Raw genomic sequence first — 18,113 nt, 5'->3', positions numbered from 1 at the left:
TGAAGATTAAAGTACAGTAACGAAATTGAAGCATTTAGAGTTACATGCAGTTACTTCTCTAGGTGTCGTGTCTGACCAAACCTGAGCCCTGTGTATGGAATCTGTCTGGATGAAATGGTTTTTAAGCAGGTGTCAAGACGTCTTGTCAGGACATCCTGGCGTCGAAGCCCATTCCCGAGCACCAGCCATGTCAGTTTCTGTGACGTCGGTCTTCTAGGTTCGGCGACGCCGCATAGATTGCTAACTAAATATATCGCCTGTCCGCATGGTCTTCTGATTAGGATTTACACTTGTTTACAGGTATAAATCTTGCCCTGACGCCTGTAAGCATGGCCATAAAGTAACAGGGCATCTCGTCTTCTGTTGGCATGCTGGTAATCTCAACATCAAACTCTCTCAGTAATGCCGGGACGATTTTGTACAATACCAACTCGGCCAGATGTCTGCCGGGGCAACTCCTCGAACCGCCGCCCCATGTCAGATTCGTCCTTTCCATCACCCGGGTTCGACCGGGGCTGTCCTCCTGTAGCCACCTGTCAGGTTTGTACTGGTCGGCATCGGCCCCGAAAATATTCGGGTTCCGGTGCAGTGCCGCAGGGTTGCATCCCACTGTTGTGCCGGCGGGGAGATAGTGCCCGTGCAGTGAGAGACCCCCCGCGGGAACTTTGCGGGAGAGCGACATGCCAATAACAGGGTGTAGTCGCTGAGCTTCCTTGATACTGGCCCGAGTGTACCGGAGACGGACGGCGTGGTCGTAAGGTATTGCATTAGGGATATTGCGAACCTCCTCCGTTACCCTCCTATGCACTGCGGAATGGGATCCGACCATGGCCATCACCGATGTGAGCGCTGCGCACATGGTCTCATGTCCCGCGCCGAAGTTGGTGATGGCAAGCCGACGTAGATATGTTTCGGTGAAGTCTGGGCGCTCTTTGTGGAGCTGCATTAGGTCTGCTAGGAGGTCTGTCCGCTCGTCCTTCGTATCTCGGCGTCGAAAGTCGCCGCGGAGGGCACTGGCAATCCTCTTGGATGTCTTTTGGTACACAGGCTTGTGAAGGGATATCAGTACCCGCACAATCGCGAGCGAGGAATCAGCTACATACTGTGAAAAATGGCTTGAATTTCTTGGGTGTCTTGAAAGTTAAACCCCAGATATTAGAGAAGATTCGGCCCGCGGTGTTGGAAAGGAATGCGGCGGTGGTAATGCCGGGAAAGAGACCGAAGACGCTCTTCCGTTTCCAACCAAGATAACTCTGTGTGCTGGTACCCCCATCGGATCTGTTCTTGATGTAACCTGGGGACCAGGACAAGACAACGGCGCCAAGACATTCGACAGCGATGATGTGCATCCATTCCTTTAGATCTATCTCGGCGCCGTCTAATGCCTTGAGCTCGGAGATTGTTCGTGCAGCGACGCGATCGACCGCTGACTCGAATTTCTTGACATTCGACGCCAGATACAGCGGGCCAATCAGTCGTCTTTGCAATTTGTACCGTTCCACATCAAATTCAGATAGCAGATCCAACGTGTCGGGGAAGCAGGTGTTGAGGAACCAGTCTACGGTCGGCTTGTTCAATGCGGTAGCCACTGGTCTAGATTAGGACAAGAGTTCCGGTTGTAGAAACAAGGTTATAGTAACTCACAATAGAAGGCGGATTTCTCGTATCCATTGCCCGCACCTGAAATCATCAGAAAATGTCAGAATCGTCGCAGTGAGGATGGATTACTACGAGGGCAGCTTTACTGTATATTCTCTTGAACGCCTCCGGCGAGTTGAGCCATACCTCGCTCGGCCCGACGCGAACAATGGGCCCGTACCTCTCGTGAAGGGTCCTCGCTAATTGAGGCGCGCGGCCGTTTCTGACATGGATTCCTTGCCAGATGTTGGAGAGGGCTGCGAGTCTCGGCCCGGGAACTGGCGCCAAGGGGTGCAAAATGATCCGGTAGATGATAATAATGAGGAAGCATATGACGGTAAGGCCAAAGGAGCGAAGTAGCAGCTCGAGAACCAGACGTGCTAGTTCCCGCATCTCCTTACTAGGCTCCAGTAACGGTGATGCTGAAAGCTAAAATGCGATGGCCGCTACAATGGGCACTGCTCCTGCTTGCCGAGAAACATTTGTTTGACAAGCAAAGAAATAGGCTATAATTCAGATTGGTACCTGCTTAGGTATTGCAAAGCGGGATTAGGTGGCACCGCCCCAGCGGGAAATTTTTTTCGAGGTTATCTAAAGATAGGTAGGGTTGGGGTTCTAGCCTTCCGAAAGCGGCGAGGAAAAATAAATTCATCAAAAACGAGGTGCTGCGTGTTCAGCTCATTGCGGCGGCCCGAGACTTAAAATGTCCAACCCACCCTGCAGCTGCGCTTTGCTGGGCATCTTTCCGAGCGACATGAGCTGTGCACATTGAGACATGGCCGGATCTTTGCCCATGCTTGCCATGGCAACGACCGTGTCTCCCTTCGCATAGTACGCTATCCATTTCCCTTGGTCCGGGTCGCCCTGCAAGACCAAATCGTCCCAACCGCTAGCCATCGTATTACCGCAGTAACGCAGCTGTGAGCCGAGGGCACTCCAGAAGACGGGCGTGTAGAACTGAGGCTTCAGGTTCGGATTCACGATGTGGCTTGCCGCTGTACGGCCCGCGTTCTGGGCCACATTCCAGTGCTCGATGCGCACGAACTTGCCCTCGCCGCCGGGCCCATGGTAGGGGTGCGTTGCGATGTCGCCAATCGCGTATATGTCCTTGAGCCCAATAACCGAGAAAGACTCGTCAACTTTCAGGCTCCCATCCTGTTCTAGTCGAACCACGCTGTTATCTTTCAGGTATTCCGTCGCCGGAGCAACGCCAACGCCGAGGATGATGAGGTCGGCATCGAGCTTCGTGCCGTCCTTTAGGTGGACGGAGCCGACATTGGATGGGTTAGACGGAGATGGGTCCGCTTTCTCAACTCCGGCAGACATATAGAATTTGACCCCTTTCGCCTCGACGCCCTTCTTGATGACATTGCCTACCCTTTCCCCTAGCACTCGCTCCAGCGGGGCCTTCTCCATGCCGACCACCGTCACGTCGTTGCCAGCCGCTGTCGCTACTGCGATCTCCATGCCGATGAACGAAGACCCGATAATGACAATCTTCTTGCCCTTGTCGCCGATTGCCTCAACGATCCTTCTGGCGTCATGCACATTGCGGAGGGTGAATATGTTGCCGAGAGTCTTGAAGCCCTGCAGCGGTAGCACTCGGGGTGTGCCGCCAGTCGAGAGGACGAGCTTTGTGTAGGCAAACTTGCCACCGGACTTGGTCGTGACGGTCTTGGTCGCGAAATCTACGGCGGTCACTTCATCGTTGACGATGTCCACACTGCCGCTCTTGAACCACCCTTCGTCCCGCCATTGTAGCTTTGCCAGATCCGTCATCAGGGCCTTGCTGAGCTTTGGTCGATCTATAGGCAAGTATCCCTCGTTAGAGATCAGGGTTATGGCACCTCCATATCCCTTCTCTCGCAAGCCCTCGATAACTCCTAAAGACCCAGACCCGCCGCCGACCACTAGAACCTTGTCACCGCCGGTTGTGCTGCACTTGAAATTGGGTTTCCGATGGCCCAATTTGATTGTATCCGCATCACCGGTAATGTATACAGCTCCGTCACGCTCGGTAGCCTTAAAGATAGGGAGTGCGTTAAGGGCAGGGGCGTCTTCGACATCGCCGGTCTTTGTGTTAAAGCAGGCTAATAAACAACACCGTCAGTGGCACAGTGTTGGAAGCTTGGCATCATCGAAAACAAAAATTATCACACAGCTTACCTCCGTGCCACGGGCAGGTGAGCTTCCCGTTTGTCCCTAGCACGCCCTTGACAAGCGGCGCTCCGTAATGGGTGCACCGAGGACCGATCGCCTGGACCGTCCCCCCCGCGTTAAGGAGGAGTACCTTGGCGTCCAGCCCTTCCACTTCCACTTCTTGTTTCTCCCCGGGCTGTAGAGCAAGGGAGTTAACACCTTTGAGCTTGTACTCCTGTGCCATTTTCTGTGATGCCACCGAGAAGAAGCGATGAGGATACGGCCACGCAAAAGTCAAAAACTGTCCGATCTGGCGGGGTAAACTGCGAGCAGTGCACGGTGCGACCGTCATCAAGCTGGATGCGAGAGGGGAAATCGGGCGGGGTCGCAATGACGCGAGAAATGCAGTGACAGCAAAGAGACGAGTCCGGAAACGGATTTAGGTACAGTACATTCACCACTGGAGAACAAAATGATGGCTGTAACCCCAACTGCTCGGAGATGCAACACGGGCGCGGGAACTGGCGTCTGTAATCACAAGTGCGCTGAGTGGTCCGGCTGCTCTCCGGGTTCTCAAGCAAGTGGTTGAACACGTCATGTTCGCGGGGGCTATTGATGCCGTGGGGCACACCAGGATGGGAAATACGCTTCGATTGGCCCTCCGAGTCGTGGTGCCCCGCCTGAGTAATCACGTGCGCCGGCCTGCGTTTCAGCACAACGACCGCTGGACCTGGCGCCGCTCATTTATTAAGATTCTGCCATAACTTAAGGTACCTGGTAAGCACCATGACCATGAGATTTGGGTAATTATGCATAGTGTTGGCTTGATATGAAGGACAGCTCCGTACGCTATACGCTGGTAGCGATCGGACCTAACCGCATCTCTGTCGAGATATCCCGTCTCCAACGCTCTACCTAGCTTGCAGTTCCAGCCCACAACACGGGACAGCTTCTCCTCCACCGAGAACTTATGGCTACAAGCCGAGGAGAGACGATCATGGTTTGATTGTCGATATAAGTGAGCCTCACATTCAGCCGAAGATAGCTAACAAGCATCGTCTGGTCGACCGTGTAAGTGTCACAATCACTGTTGCGTCTACCTAAACCAACGGTGCGCCGTGTTGGAAGAAGATCTTGTCAAGCACATATGTGATCCAAACGGACAGGCGTGGTGCAACTCATACGTTTGAGAATGAACTTGAATGCTCTTCTTGGATTGCGATCGAAGGCGGCGCGTGAGCCGGGCGGATGGCCCAGTCAGAACGTCATTGCCGGTCGGGCGTCGTTTGGCGCTTGAGAAAGGAACACCAAACCAAGCAGTACCTCAGAGTGAGCAGGTCTTCTGCCAGTACGGATTGCGCATTTCCCATCCTGCACGCGGAAGCTTGTTTCCTACCGCCCAAATCCAATTCCTGGAATCGAGACGGGATCGTAGAGTCACTGCAACCATGTGTTTAAAGCGGAGCCAAGCGGATACTCCGCGGCCGGCGGGGGCAACATACTACCCGTAGAACATGCGTATGAATATGATTTGAAGGAAGAGCGGAATGAACGAGCTGATATACACAAATCAGCTTGTGGATCATGTTAAGGGCGCCCTCGAACGGTGGGTATTTTAAGCATTAGTGAAAGCCCCCTCCTACTGGCAAGTCTCAGTCGATTCTCAATGTCGGCAAAGGCTCTGCCAACCACATCTAGGGATTCAGCGTCAGACCGCTGCACTGGTGCTAGGTGCCTATCTATGTCAACACGGAGCGAACCATCAAAGCTATACAAGCTGAATCATAGCATGTCCCACATGAGAGCAGCCGCCAAGATCCTTCTTCATCTAGTGCGATTTACCTGAACCAGTCCGTTTTGTCAATATTCAAATTGCTGCATAATTAAGCAAAACACTCACCCACTCGTCTCAATATCTGTGCTAGAGTTAAGGTCGCCAGATGGCCGACTGCAGCACGCGATTCTCCGCGCTTTGGCGGCCGTCGGCGGGCTGCAGTGATTCGAATTGTTCCCAGTACAGTCAATGGTCAAGTCACAGTGGCCTCGACCTGTCACACCTGACATTCTTTGTGACGGGAAGCAAAGGGCGCAGTCTTGCAGTTGTTCAACATGCTGGCCACACTTACACACGAATGGATTCTATACCTTTCCGCCCAGTGATGCGCGGCACGGTGTCGACTGCGTTGTTATTTTTATATTTTCTTTTACTTTCTCTTTTTGATGGAGCGCTCTTCTATCGTTTGGTTGATCCCGATTCCGACCGACTAGCATCATTTTGCGGATTGCGAATAGGCGGAGGACTTAGAAAGCGTCTATTAAAGTAATGAAAGGATCCCCCAACTCCCGCTCTACATATGCAAACAAGTCGCCCCTCCGCTGTGGCTCGGCCCAGGCTGTTCTCCCCTAGCACATACTTCGGAAGACGTTGGTTGGTGAAAGCTCGCATACCCCATCATAGATTCAGAGGTTTAACTGCCCGAGGTGATAACCTACCATCACATCAAACACGCACGACGTCATGACTCCGGCTCTACTACTTGCAGGCGGAGCAGTAATTAGCCCGAGTATGCCCACAAACCCACGGATCACCGAAACATAGATACCTCTGCTATAACCCTAGCCACATATGCTATGTATGCCCCTGTACACTGGGTGTATCACGGATCATTACCCGCCCTGCTTTATGCTAGACCTGGGTGTCAGCTTGGTTATATTTCATAGTGACCGTTCCCGGCTGCTTGTGGGCGTCGATCCGCCCTATTTGATTGGGCTTCATACCGTCCCCTGGTGCCGCACTTTATCACGCGGGATTAATACCGGGGTGCTGCGACGGCGCCTCGGCGGAGAGTGCTAACTGCCGAGAGGTATTATATTACCTTCCAGTTTCGTCCTTCGCGTCAAGACGTCCCGTGATGTCGCTATCATGACGGCTAGTCTTAAGGTGGAGTCAATTGACAATGCCGGTTGATTATACATGAAGCAAAGGTCGCTAACCGCTAGCTGTGGCAAAGGAACCAGATCCACTGCAGCGAACTACGGCCTATGAGCACCTCCGCTTCCCAGCTGGTCAATCTAAAGTTGCTGCATACGTGCTTTATCTGTCTCACTCGCCATCCCTCAATCTAGATCCCGAGCGACACATTCCTTATCGGAATTCCCGGCGACCGAAGACGCAGTCTCAGACTAAACTATCCTATAAGTATTATCAGGACCCAAGCAGGATGCTCCGGGTCTCATAGTTCTTGCCTGCCGTATCCTACATATCCAGAAATCGTTGCCCTCAATGGTGAATACGAAAGCAGTTGTCGCCATCATGGTGGCAGTCATGCCCTTGGTGTCTTCAAAGGAGATACCTGTCAATATGCAGTTGCAAGCAGACCTCTACGACAATGGGTTGAGGCATGGAGAAATCATGGCATTGAAAGAGGTAAGAGAATAGTTCTGCTGGCCTCGGTCATTCCTCTCGATTGCTAATTATGAAGATAGAAAACGTGGCGAGAGCTAGACCAAGTCGGCGTCTTTGACTCTACTCGATACAAAACTTTCAACCAAGCGGAGGGTCATGTTGTCTGCACAAACGGCGTAGCATCGTATGTCCCCGGTGACCCAAAGTACGCTTTTCGATGCAAGGGTCTTGATCTCTACGATTTCAAGACACACGCTCAGCTCGGCAGCTCCCCGGGTAGGGGTTCAGGGTCGTGGGGTTGGACAAGCCCTCAAGGCCGGGAATTCGTCGCCATTGGGCAAGTGGATGGGACAGCTTTCGCCGAAGTATCTGCCGCAGGGAAGCTCATATACCTCGGTCGCTTGCCGCAGTATACCAATGCCCCCCAGTCACTCTGGAGGGAGATCAAGGGATACAAGAGCTTCATTCTGATCGGTAGTGAGGCTACACAGCATGGCATCCAGATATTCGATATGAGCAAGCTGGTGGATATCAATCCAACGAAGCCCATCGTTTTCAGCAATGAGAGAGATCTTACGGGATTCTGGACGGAAGGACTCCCCCTCGGTCGCTCACACAATGTCCTTACAAACGAAGAACGAAACTATGGCGTGGCAACAGGATTTCAACCGAGAACTGGCCCGTTCCGGGCAGGGCTTGTCTTCTTCGATCTTACGGACCCATCAAACCCCAAGACTCTAGGCGGAACTGGCGCAGATGGTTACGTTCATGATGCGCAGTGCCTCGTATACCGAGGCCCAGACGAGAAGTACAACGGGCGTGATATCTGCTATGGCTACGATGAAGATTCGTTGACTATGTGAGTATGAGATACTATAGCTTGACGTCAAGCAGACCCGCTAACCATATCTACAGTTTCGATGTCAGTGACAAAGAGAACATCTCGGTTATATCCAACACTTCTTATGAAGGATTTGCCTACACTCATCAAGGTTGGGTGTTAGATCCGGAATGGCAACAATATCTTATTACCGATGATGAGTACGACGAAGTGAACAAGACTGGCGTGGCAGCCGACGGCTATCCAATCTCCTACATATGGGACATCACTTCCCTCGAGCAACCAAAACAAACAGGGCATTACAAGGGACTCCGAAGGGGAATCGATCATAATCAATATGTTAAGGATGGCTTCACTTACCAAAGCAACTACGGCTTGGGTCTCAGTATCTTGGACCTTCGCTCCGTACCTTCGGACCCTACTGGTGGAGGGATCAGGGAAGTTGCTTATTTCGACACGCATCCCGAGGATGATCATCTCCCGGGTGGTGGGAATGTGACCTTCACGGGATCCTGGAGTAATTATCCATACTTCCCTAGCGGGCATATCGTTATCAACACACTGGATCGCGGCGTATTCGTGGTGAAGCGTTCTTCTGCCTCGGAGTAGAAGCGGGATTGCTAGGTTGAGCACGAGGGTTATCCTTATCTGATTAGGACTTAAGACTTTGGCCGATCTCTATAGGAAGCGACAATACCTTAAGGATGGGCTGCAGATAGTAGGTTTAGCTTAGCATGACAGACCAAGCTCCGAGCGCCCGTTCGGCATGCGGATAGCCTCTGATCTCCCGTTGCGGATGGCAAGACCAGGACGAATACGAGTATCGCCAGGTTGTTCACTCAGAGGTCATCAATGATTGAGGGTTACATAATGACAACCGGGTTGTTGTGAGCTGTTGGTTTGGGTCCACAGTTGATGCGATATTGTATAAGCAACGGATGAGTGTTTCCGGATTGTGGTGTTCGGATTCCAACCTGAGGAGAAATCTGAAGGTTAGCTTTAGACTTGGTCTTCCTAGTAAGAAGTCCCCGAATACGGACCTGCGGTCTCCCACTTTTGGAGTAAAACCATGTGTGAACTCCCGGCTTCTACTGATTAAAGGCTTATCAGCGTGATATGTGGCACTGGTTCTTGTGATACCACTTGTCAACCCGCCACACTATGGCTACGGACGGCGGTTTTTCGTGGCCGGATAATTCACCACCTTACAGCAGACCCAGTGGCCAATAAAAAAGTTGGCGAAGACATCAAGCTGTTGAGGTGGCATCCGAGTGGGGAGTTCAAGACGGAGCGGTCTCGCCAAGTCTTGCAGCCCTAAACCTGCACGCCACACATCCTCTCGGAAGCCAGGGAAAGACCGATTACTACTATAGAGACCGCAGACGCGTTACCTCTATAACAGTTGGCTTGTTTCCAGTCAGTGCTTGAAAACCATATCGTTATTCATCTTGCGCTCCCCGCAAGAGATGGACACAGCCGTCGAGCCTTACTGTTCCTCCTAAATCTTAGTCTCTCAGCGTCTCCTCACCTTCCATGACCACCATTCCATGTTTCCCCCGGTACTTTGAGGGCTCAGACGGCCGCCAGCCAGCTTGTTTCATAATCTCGCTATTCTTGAGACTGAATACTTCAACTCTGAGCGGGCGGCAACATTTGATCATCTCCTTCTCGCTGTCAGCGCCGAAGCCCCACAGCGATAAGTCACCTCCAGGACAGGTGCCTACCACGTTGTTAGATGCAACTATCCACTATGAAAGACCGTGCCGGGTACTAAGACTTACTTAGTGCCATCAACACATCTTGTTCCGCTAGAAACTCGATGTGGTCACCGCTCTTCGCTGGGCATGGGTTCATGAAGTACCTCCCCTTATCGTCAAGCCCGGTGACCTGGAATAAGTTGATGACATCATGGACATCATACTCTGCCAACCCAAACGGCAACACTGCTCGTGTCAGATTTGAATGACAATGAAAATTGTACTCTCCTCCACTGAGGAGGGAATTGATATAAGGGTCACAGCGGGTCCCGAGCAGGTCGTGGACACGTCCTTGATGCTCGTCTTTGCCATACCAGGCGAGAGTGTCCGATATGATGGTCAGCATAGGCCGCATATATGGTAAGCACGACCATAATCGGTCGTAGGTTGACACGTGGGAGGCATGTAGCTGCCGAGTGCGAGATGCCCAGAAGTGTTCACGGGGGTTGTGCGCATTCCAGACGTTAAGGTCGCCCACCTGTGGGCCATTTGGAGTGCTGATACGGACGATGCTTCCGGCGGGTGCTTCCCAGGCTCGTCCAGATCGAATTGGGAGCGTAAATTCGTCTATCAGAACGCGTGGCACTTGTTGAATGAACGAGTAGAGAGTCTCGTCGACAGTCAATGGGGATGCCGCCGTCGGTAGGTATGCTGGGACTGGGCTTGGTAGTGGCTTTCGCTCTCGCAAGCGATCAGCGGTGTTGTGCTCGGGTTTGGACATGATGGCTAGAGACACAGCTTGGTGAACCATACAAGTGCATATGCAATTCACAAGTGCGACCGTCCGAACATTAATCGAAGTTGGGGGAAGCTCTCACAGAGTCAATGTATCGCAGCGACCCGCCCATTTTGCCCCATCACCAAGGAGCGACTGGATTGGCGAAACCCCGCACCTGTAGGCGGCTGGGCGCCCTGGACTAGTGTGATTCGGTGCCCCGCCTGGTTTGGGAGCCAGGTGGGAATGCGGACTGTGACCGACCTAGTTTCTGTGACACCCACCGGCGCATAAAAACCGCTTACCCACAGTCTCCGGAGGGTCCGGCACGGTTGTGATGATCCGCCTTGACTCCTTGTTCCCTGCGCGGCACACGAAGACCAGATCTCAGTGCGACCGCGAATCCAACCTCGGCACGTCCCCGTCTCTGCGATGTATGTGGGATTAGGCGGAGTAGGTAGTTTTGCAATTATGTTCATTGAACACAGCAATTAGCAATATTTAGTGGTCCTCGGCCTTGTCCTTGTCGACAGCCCCGAGCCGAGACATGAATATAAACCTCCAACACTGTGGCCCTGTGGAGTATCCTAGAAGAGCGGCTCGCACGTTGTGATCGTGTCCGTCTTGATCGTGTCCGTTCTTCACGATACATTTTGGCTACGCTAGACAGGTCGTGCACGTAATTACGAGAGCAGGCGGAGGTCAATGGTGGGCAACTCCTTGCAAGCAGTGCCAGGGTGCTGAAGGTTTTCTTTGGTGATTCAACCGTGTTCTAGTTGCCCGGCGCCGCTCACTTCTGGGCACGCTGCTGGTCGCCCCAGAAAGTCCTATATGAGTTATGCTTCCTCAGAAACACGTCGTAGTACATCTGGGAGATGATCTCAATGTTGTCGTGCTCGGCGGCATCGTAGCATAAAGCCGTTGTCTTTGTTCTGGACGGTCCTGCTGTACTTTCAAAGAATTGGTTGTGTGGAAGAAGAACACGGCCTCGGTTTCAAACTCAGCCGCCAACCCTCGACCGTATAGACAGTAAACAGTGGACAGCGAACCACCACCACTTTTGTTTGTGTTGAAGGGCTTAATGGTGTAAATGGTGATCCGCTCCCGAGGGACTTTTAGGCCGTACCGGCGATTACATTGTTTTATATATGATCATGAGGGTTAGTCGATAAAATACACTAGTACTTCAAGAGTCACCTTTACCGTCCAGTAATCTAACCTTACCATAGTGTAGATACTTACCTCAACAGAAATCCTAAAGCCCAACAGCGAACCACCCAGGTCTGTGACGCCAGGCTTAACAACTGCATCTGTATCTGTTGATGCAAGTTTGGACCACCGCTGCGAAGGGACAGGCATGCAGAGATTAGCCGAACCCCGACCGTCTATGGACGGTATAGCCGCCAAGCGAAAATCCGACCATCCGAACTGTGGGGAACACGCTCTGCTCCAACCATTACCGCACGGTTGGGATGCGGAAACTCGTTTGAGGCGGGTAACAATGAACAGTTTTGAGTCCGATATCATGGGTGGTCATGTCGCCCCTACCATCTCAAATGCCGGATCGGGCTCTCAATCGTCAGTCGACAACCCGACGGCTCCGGCCGGGCTCGTCACGGGTATCGAAGGGCTTATCGAAGACCACATCCTCCCCAAATTAGACCCAGAATTCGTTCAGTATTTTTCCAAGCATCTCGCACCCATTCGAGAGCACGACATTTCGATCGAGCAGGTGCGCGCGCACCCAGAAGCCTACCAAACACCTTGCGCGTTAGACACGTCCGGTTATCCGAGAGTTCACAACAGTAGCTTCATCTCTCAGGACGATGCATGCATTCCTGTGCGAGTCTATTACCCGGATCCGGTGAAGCATGGTCCTGGCCAGTACCCCGCACATCTAAACTTCCACGGCGAGTCCTCCTCTGTTTGCGCCGGGCCGGGACCTAGTTTTCATTCGGACTAACTTTAACTCAAGGCGGTGGCTTCGTTCTCGGTAACTTGGATAGTGAGAGCGCGTTATGCCTTAATATGCGCGAGGCTGGGGTGGTGGTGGTCGATGTCGGGTATCGTCTCTGTCCAGGTACTTGGAGCCGACATCCCATCAAGTGGCATCCAGCCCGCTGACAGAATTTGGAAGAAACGGTCTGGGGCAAATGTATCGAGGACGCATGGGATGCACTCAACTGGGTGAGGAAGTCCCGCCCAAGTGAATACGATGTTGTGATCTGATCGCTTGGTAGGTTCGACAATCTGCCTCCGACCTCCTCATCGATACTGGATCCATCTCGATCGGTGGCATATCAGCTGGAGGACACATCTCTCTCGTACTGCAACATCGGGCTCGCGACGCTGGCATCCCCTTGAAGCTATGTATGGCGTCGGTTTCACCGGCGACCGATGCGCTGGCATACAGGTTTTATACTGAGTCCCCATTTCCCTCTTTCCACGAATTCTATCGTGGACCTGTCCTACCATGGAAGCGTATCAAGTACTTCGGCAATTTGTGTATGCCACAGGACAAGCTGCACGAGCTCCGACAACAGTGGCCGGACTGGTGGTTTGCCCCTCTTCGTGCGCGCAACTGGGATGGCCTTTGCGACACGCTCATTCGGACCGCCGAGGTGGATCCGCTGCGAGATGAGGGTGAGGCCTATGCGACGAAGCTTATCGCTGGCGGGAACAAAGTCACCATCAAGAGGTACCTAGGCTGCCCACATACCTTCATGTACCTCGACTGCATGATGAAGAAGCACCAGTATGATGAGGATACGGTTGCTGCGCTACGTGCCGCTCATGCACCGGGTTCCTAAGTACCAGGACTACTTACCAAGCATCTCATGGGGCGATAGGGCAATGGTGACGTATTGATTAGCAATCATAAATTGAGTAGTTATTCTCGACAACAACTTAGTGAACGATAACCGCATCCTCCTGAGTAACAATGAACTAGGTAATCACCATAGAAGCTAGCTGGGATAGGCGCAATGAGTAGCGTGGAACATTTGCACCACTCCTAGGCCCAATGTTTTAACTCTGTTATAGGAATTGAAAACTCGCCGTTTCCTAATTAATTGTAAGCTTTATAGCATAGTTAGCTTACAGGATGGTAATATGATAACGCCCAACCGGACGCGATGTTTACCTTACGAGTTATATGTTTCCTGTCGGGCAACAGGGTGATATCCTTTTAAGTTGGTGTTGCTAGCGCTAAACGACATGGGTATTGATGAGCGGTGCCTCTCTTTGCGAAGTAATTAGTCGTGTGACACTTTGAAGAGTGGTATAGGCCGGCCTACGTCCCCATAGTTAATGGGAAGAGGCGTGTTCAATTCTCGGTGTGCTTCAGGGTCCGACTCAGGTAGAGATGTTTTAGGTTTAGCTATTACCGAGTACCTAATACATCAGTATTTCTAATCAAAGGGTCCCTCCATGATGTTTTATTGTCTGTTGCGACTTGTCAGTGATCAGACACGTGGATGTATTAGGGGCTAGCGCTCGAATGACACATCAGCGTCTAAACAATTCGCGTTGGTCGTCTTCCAGGCGCAGGAACCGCCGGCAATGCTCAACTAGTTATACTAGTAGTTCCCGCGGAGATGCGCGGCCGAGTCTACGCGCTCAACCCCCCCCCGGGGGGCCCCGGTTGTTTTTCCCCCGGGAGATCACTTTAGAATGGGACATAGTGCCAATAGTTCTTTGTCTAATTATCTTAGATTGGAGGAACCATCTACTGTACGACCATTGGTTGGTTTATGCTGGACTTGAAGCCATTCAACGTATCATAGAAACCATTCTGTTAGGAGGTAGGGTACCTCTCTCCTTGGTCCCACTATTCCCATGGTAAGCATCCTATCTTACATCGAGTCGGGGTAGCGATGTTAGAATCAGCCGGGGCACCTACGTGTTCTGCAATGCATCCAGCTTCCCATCGAAACCGGTCGACAACCTCCCCGAGGCCAGCTGCCCTGTAATTTACCCAAGACATATCGCCCTTGATTGTGGAACGAAGGTATGTGTGGGAAATTCCCTGCCAGATAGGGCCCAGAATGCTCCACGCGGAATCAGCGCCGTTGCGAGCCATTGGATTGTGATTCTTCGTATACAAAACTTTAGTTAATTCTCTATTAAACGGTATGGAAGTGGGACGCACGATGTAATCGGCAGCGATATACTCGAATGCTTTGCTAATGTTCTTGGAGCTCCCGACAAAGGCCTCGACGAAGGCTTCAAACCGAGTTTCGGTTTCCTCTTGTGTAGGGGGCGGATCCATTCTCACACACGGAGGAGGAGCTCTCATCTGCCTTGTGTAGAGGAGGCTGCTGGGTACACCAGCAATGGCCGCATTGGTGGTCGGAATTGCGACCGCTGCAAGCGGGGCGGCAATGAGTGTTACGGCACAAGTTAGGAGGCGCATTGTCGAATACCACAGGAAGCCGAGTTGCAATGAGATGTGCAGAGCAAAGGAGATTCCTACTCCGAGCACTTGGAATAGTTACCTATATATCTGAGACTGTAAGTGGGGAAGCATTGCTGGATATCTTGGCCAATTTAGATGGGTATTACCCGTGGCATTTTCCCAGGCCAGGGTTACTAGTAAGTGTTGACGGAGAAAATTACGCCAAACGATCCAAGACCCTTCGTCATATTGCGAGCACTGACCAACGTGCACTAGCCAAGTACTACTAGGGCCTGCGGACAGGTTCCGTGGCTCGGCGCTTGACCGTTGCCCGTGGGCATAGACCCTGTCACATTAAAAAGGTTCCTCCGCTAAAAACTGTAAACAACGCTACCCTCGGGTCAATGGGATCGGCTATGGAACGTACGCGGGGCGGACTAGAAACAAGGAACACAGCAAAGAACAAGGAAAACAAGAAGTGGGATACAGCAACAGATCTGCTTTCAGTGTTCGACAAGTGAAACATAAGATCCTAGAACGTCAAGGACACGGCGGAAAGTAAATGGTATTGAGGACCTGAACCGCCCAACGAACACATGGCTACAATTACGACCGCATCCCAACACCCGTCTCCCAATACAGGCCTCCAGCAACTAGCAACGACAATTTCCCAAAACTCTCCAAGATACCTCCCATCTCTAGGGGCGCAAGCACCAAGGAGAGCTAGACCACGTTCTCCTTGAGCTCGGTCGTGCCCCCCTTCTGATCGAGGCTGCGCTTCTCGTATCCATCGTGATGCACGACCTTCTCGACCGCCGCGACGGCCTCGTCTGCCAGCCGCTTGTCCTCGAACACTGGAGTGTGTTAGCAATGACCCGGACAGTTGCGTAAAATGCGCGGCGGATCAAAGTTCCACTTACTGAAAGCGAGCTCTTCCAGTGTGCGGCCAAAAGTCTCGGGGAACATGAAGTACACAAAGCAGACCTCGTAGGCAAGCCAGCAGCAGTACGAAATGAGGTACTTCCAGCCGACACCGTTGAGGCCGATGGGATTGACGAAAGTGGTGAAGAAGCCGGCCAGACGACCAAACAGCTGGAAGAAGGCGATGCCGCGCGACCGCTCGGCATAAGGCCAGACTTCAACCATGTAGGCTAAGGGTTTAATACATCAGCATAACTATCACTCTAGGCCAGCGGCTCGGCAGGGAGAACTCACTGTAAGTCAGGGCATTGTAGCCCATGTTGTAGCAGGGCGAGTAAGCATAAATGAAGAAAAGCACGGCGATGTTTGCTGCTTGGTTGGGGGTTCCCGCATCTTCAGCCGTCTGAGCGCGCTCCATCGAGACGGTCCAGGCGATGTAGCAGCAGAGCAAGCTAGTAGTGCACGCGAGGTACATCACACGGCGGCGAATCCTGGTTACCAGCAGAGAGACGGTAACACCGCAGAACAAACTCCAGCAAGCGATCGATACATTGATCTTCTGGATGTAAGTAGAGTCCTCATAGCCAATCATTCTGAGGAGATCGCCGAGATAATAACTATTGGTAGGTAGATATTGGTAAGTATCGAGAGACAACATGGAGGACCGGGGTTGGTTTGCTTACGAGATGAGGGTGTTTCCGGACCACTGCGTGAACAGGCCCAGCATAGTAGTAATTAGGAGACGACGCCGCATGCCGGAGGTCTTGAAGAGGTCAACCCACGACTTCTTGGACGCCTCTAGCTCGAGCCGGATGGTTGTTTGCATTTGAGCAAACTCGGCGGCAACAAACTCCAGGCCGCGGTCACCTTCTCCATGGTATTTGGTCAGAATGTCTTGGGCTTCCTGAGCGCGGTCCTTAGTGATCAGCCAGCGGGGGCTCTCGGGCAGGAAACTTTGAGCAAGTTAGCTGATGTTGGATTAAACTCGAAAGGTCCGCGGAGAAGAGACGCACAAGACAAAGCAAATCTGCAGCAAGGACGGGCAGATTTGGAGGAGTGATGGGATCCTCCAAGCCCAGTTGTCCCCGATGTTGTTCGTACCGAAGCAGATGGCGGCCGCGATGATCTGACCCACAAAGTACGCCACGTTGAAGAGCGATGTCATGATGGGACGTTCTTTCGGATAAGCAAGCTCACCGATCAAGGACGATCCGGAGACGATGCAAGTGGGGATTCCAAAGCCGAGAATCATGCGGGCAATAATGTACATGGCGACTGTATTTCTATAGTCAGCGCCAGAAAGTAGGCTGGGGGGAGGGGGAATCACTGGGCGGTGCTACTTACCGTGTGTCGAAAAGCCCTGGATAAGAGCGCCAATCACCATGATAACAGACCCGCCAAAGATGGACCATCGGCGACCGAACCGGTCGTTGACGATGGGAATAAGGGGGAGCGACAGGATAGCACCCAGCGAGTAGGCAGCGGCAATGATGCCCTTGAGCGAGCCCTGGGGATCATTGAAAACTGATCCAGTCAGAACAAGTACTCATTGGAAGCCGCGGTGCGTAGCAAAGGCGGATCCTACTTACACTCGATCCACGACGGGACAATTTGGAGAGCGTTAATCATTTGGCTGTCGAAGCCGGACGTCAACTCGATGCCCATACATGTCGGGAAGAGCATCAAGTAGAGGTACAACAAGTTCGGCTTCTGAAAGAACCACTTCTTGTCCTCATTGGCAAGCCGGGTGACGATGGGGTCGGACTTGCCGACTTCGGCAGTCGTGGCAGCGGCAATCGCCATGGTGCCTGCTTCTCTATTGTCGTCGCGGGAATTGCAGTTCCAATGGACTGAAGTGACGACGTGGGAAGCCGCGGACGAGGACGAGCAACGCAAGAGGGAACGCGCCTGTGGTGTCGAGGGGCAGCTCGCGGCGTTTTAATCCGCCCGCGTCCACGGGTCCAATATAGGGTGCAGAGGCGACCCGCGACCCTGGGATGCTTGACATTTCCCCCGTTCCAGGAAAAGCACATTGGTGTCCAATACACCCTTCGCACCAGCGTTGTGTTGCCCCGTGACAGCGACTAGCCGCATCTCGTCAAGGACGGCCCGGCGTGGTCCGCAAGGATTCAGCCCGTGGAGAGGGGATAGGCAACATCCATAATCCATCCCGTCCCCGAGCATCCCCCAGCCGTGTTTGCTGAATAGGGCAGGAGTTGGGTGAGCAACGCTCTCCTGCCCTGCTCCGTCTTTGGGCGGACGCCCCTGGTGGAGAGCACCAAATGCCTCCACTCGGGGCC

General features: G+C 52.6%; 6 protein-coding genes across 6 annotated transcripts; 2 read left to right on the top strand and 4 right to left on the bottom strand.

Annotated features, from left to right (window-relative positions):
- Positions 1-277: 277 nt before the first annotated feature.
- Positions 278-2,031, bottom strand: aif1_2 (Apoptosis-inducing factor 1; the record flags this gene model as incomplete). The annotated part of the gene is made up of 4 exons (XM_071065435.1): positions 278-1,048; positions 1,104-1,588; positions 1,645-1,680; positions 1,746-2,031. 4 exons carry the CDS (start codon positions 2,029-2,031, stop codon positions 278-280), a joined length of 1,578 nt encoding a protein of 525 aa, XP_070921536.1.
- Positions 2,032-2,316: 285 nt separating this feature from the next.
- Positions 2,317-4,021, bottom strand: aif1_1 (Apoptosis-inducing factor 1; the record flags this gene model as incomplete). Its single annotated transcript, XM_071065434.1, has 2 exons — positions 2,317-3,728; positions 3,805-4,021. The coding sequence occupies 2 exons, from the start codon at positions 4,019-4,021 to the stop codon at positions 2,317-2,319; spliced, it is 1,629 nt and encodes a 542-aa protein (XP_070921535.1).
- A 3,039-nt stretch (positions 4,022-7,060) lies between these two features.
- Positions 7,061-8,633, top strand: MFIFM68171_10014 (Regulatory P domain-containing protein; the record flags this gene model as incomplete). Its single annotated transcript, XM_071065433.1, has 3 exons — positions 7,061-7,204; positions 7,264-8,042; positions 8,099-8,633. 3 exons carry the CDS (start codon positions 7,061-7,063, stop codon positions 8,631-8,633), a joined length of 1,458 nt encoding a protein of 485 aa, XP_070921534.1.
- Positions 8,634-9,529: 896 nt separating this feature from the next.
- Positions 9,530-10,502, bottom strand: MFIFM68171_10013 (uncharacterized protein; the record flags this gene model as incomplete). The annotated part of the gene is made up of 3 exons (XM_071065432.1): positions 9,530-9,744; positions 9,806-10,014; positions 10,096-10,502. 3 exons carry the CDS (start codon positions 10,500-10,502, stop codon positions 9,530-9,532), a joined length of 831 nt encoding a protein of 276 aa, XP_070921533.1.
- A 1,495-nt stretch (positions 10,503-11,997) lies between these two features.
- MFIFM68171_10012 (Alpha/beta hydrolase fold-3 domain-containing protein) lies at positions 11,998-13,306 on the top strand (the record flags this gene model as incomplete). Its single annotated transcript, XM_071065431.1, has 4 exons — positions 11,998-12,406; positions 12,472-12,576; positions 12,634-12,683; positions 12,737-13,306. 4 exons carry the CDS (start codon positions 11,998-12,000, stop codon positions 13,304-13,306), a joined length of 1,134 nt encoding a protein of 377 aa, XP_070921532.1.
- Positions 13,307-15,615: 2,309 nt separating this feature from the next.
- Positions 15,616-17,616, bottom strand: MFIFM68171_10011 (General substrate transporter; the record flags this gene model as incomplete). Its single annotated transcript, XM_071065430.1, has 7 exons — positions 15,616-15,746; positions 15,813-16,043; positions 16,108-16,430; positions 16,497-16,766; positions 16,827-17,088; positions 17,158-17,337; positions 17,403-17,616. 7 exons carry the CDS (start codon positions 17,614-17,616, stop codon positions 15,616-15,618), a joined length of 1,611 nt encoding a protein of 536 aa, XP_070921531.1.
- Between the last annotated feature and the right edge of the window lie 497 nt (positions 17,617-18,113).

This window comes from Madurella fahalii (assembly GCF_045866475.1).
Source record: "Madurella fahalii IFM 68171 DNA, scaffold_5, whole genome shotgun sequence".
Classification (NCBI taxonomy): Eukaryota; Fungi; Ascomycota; class Sordariomycetes; order Sordariales; genus Madurella; species Madurella fahalii.
Note: the sequence above shows the minus strand (reverse complement) of the source record. Positions and strands in the feature narration are given on the sequence as shown.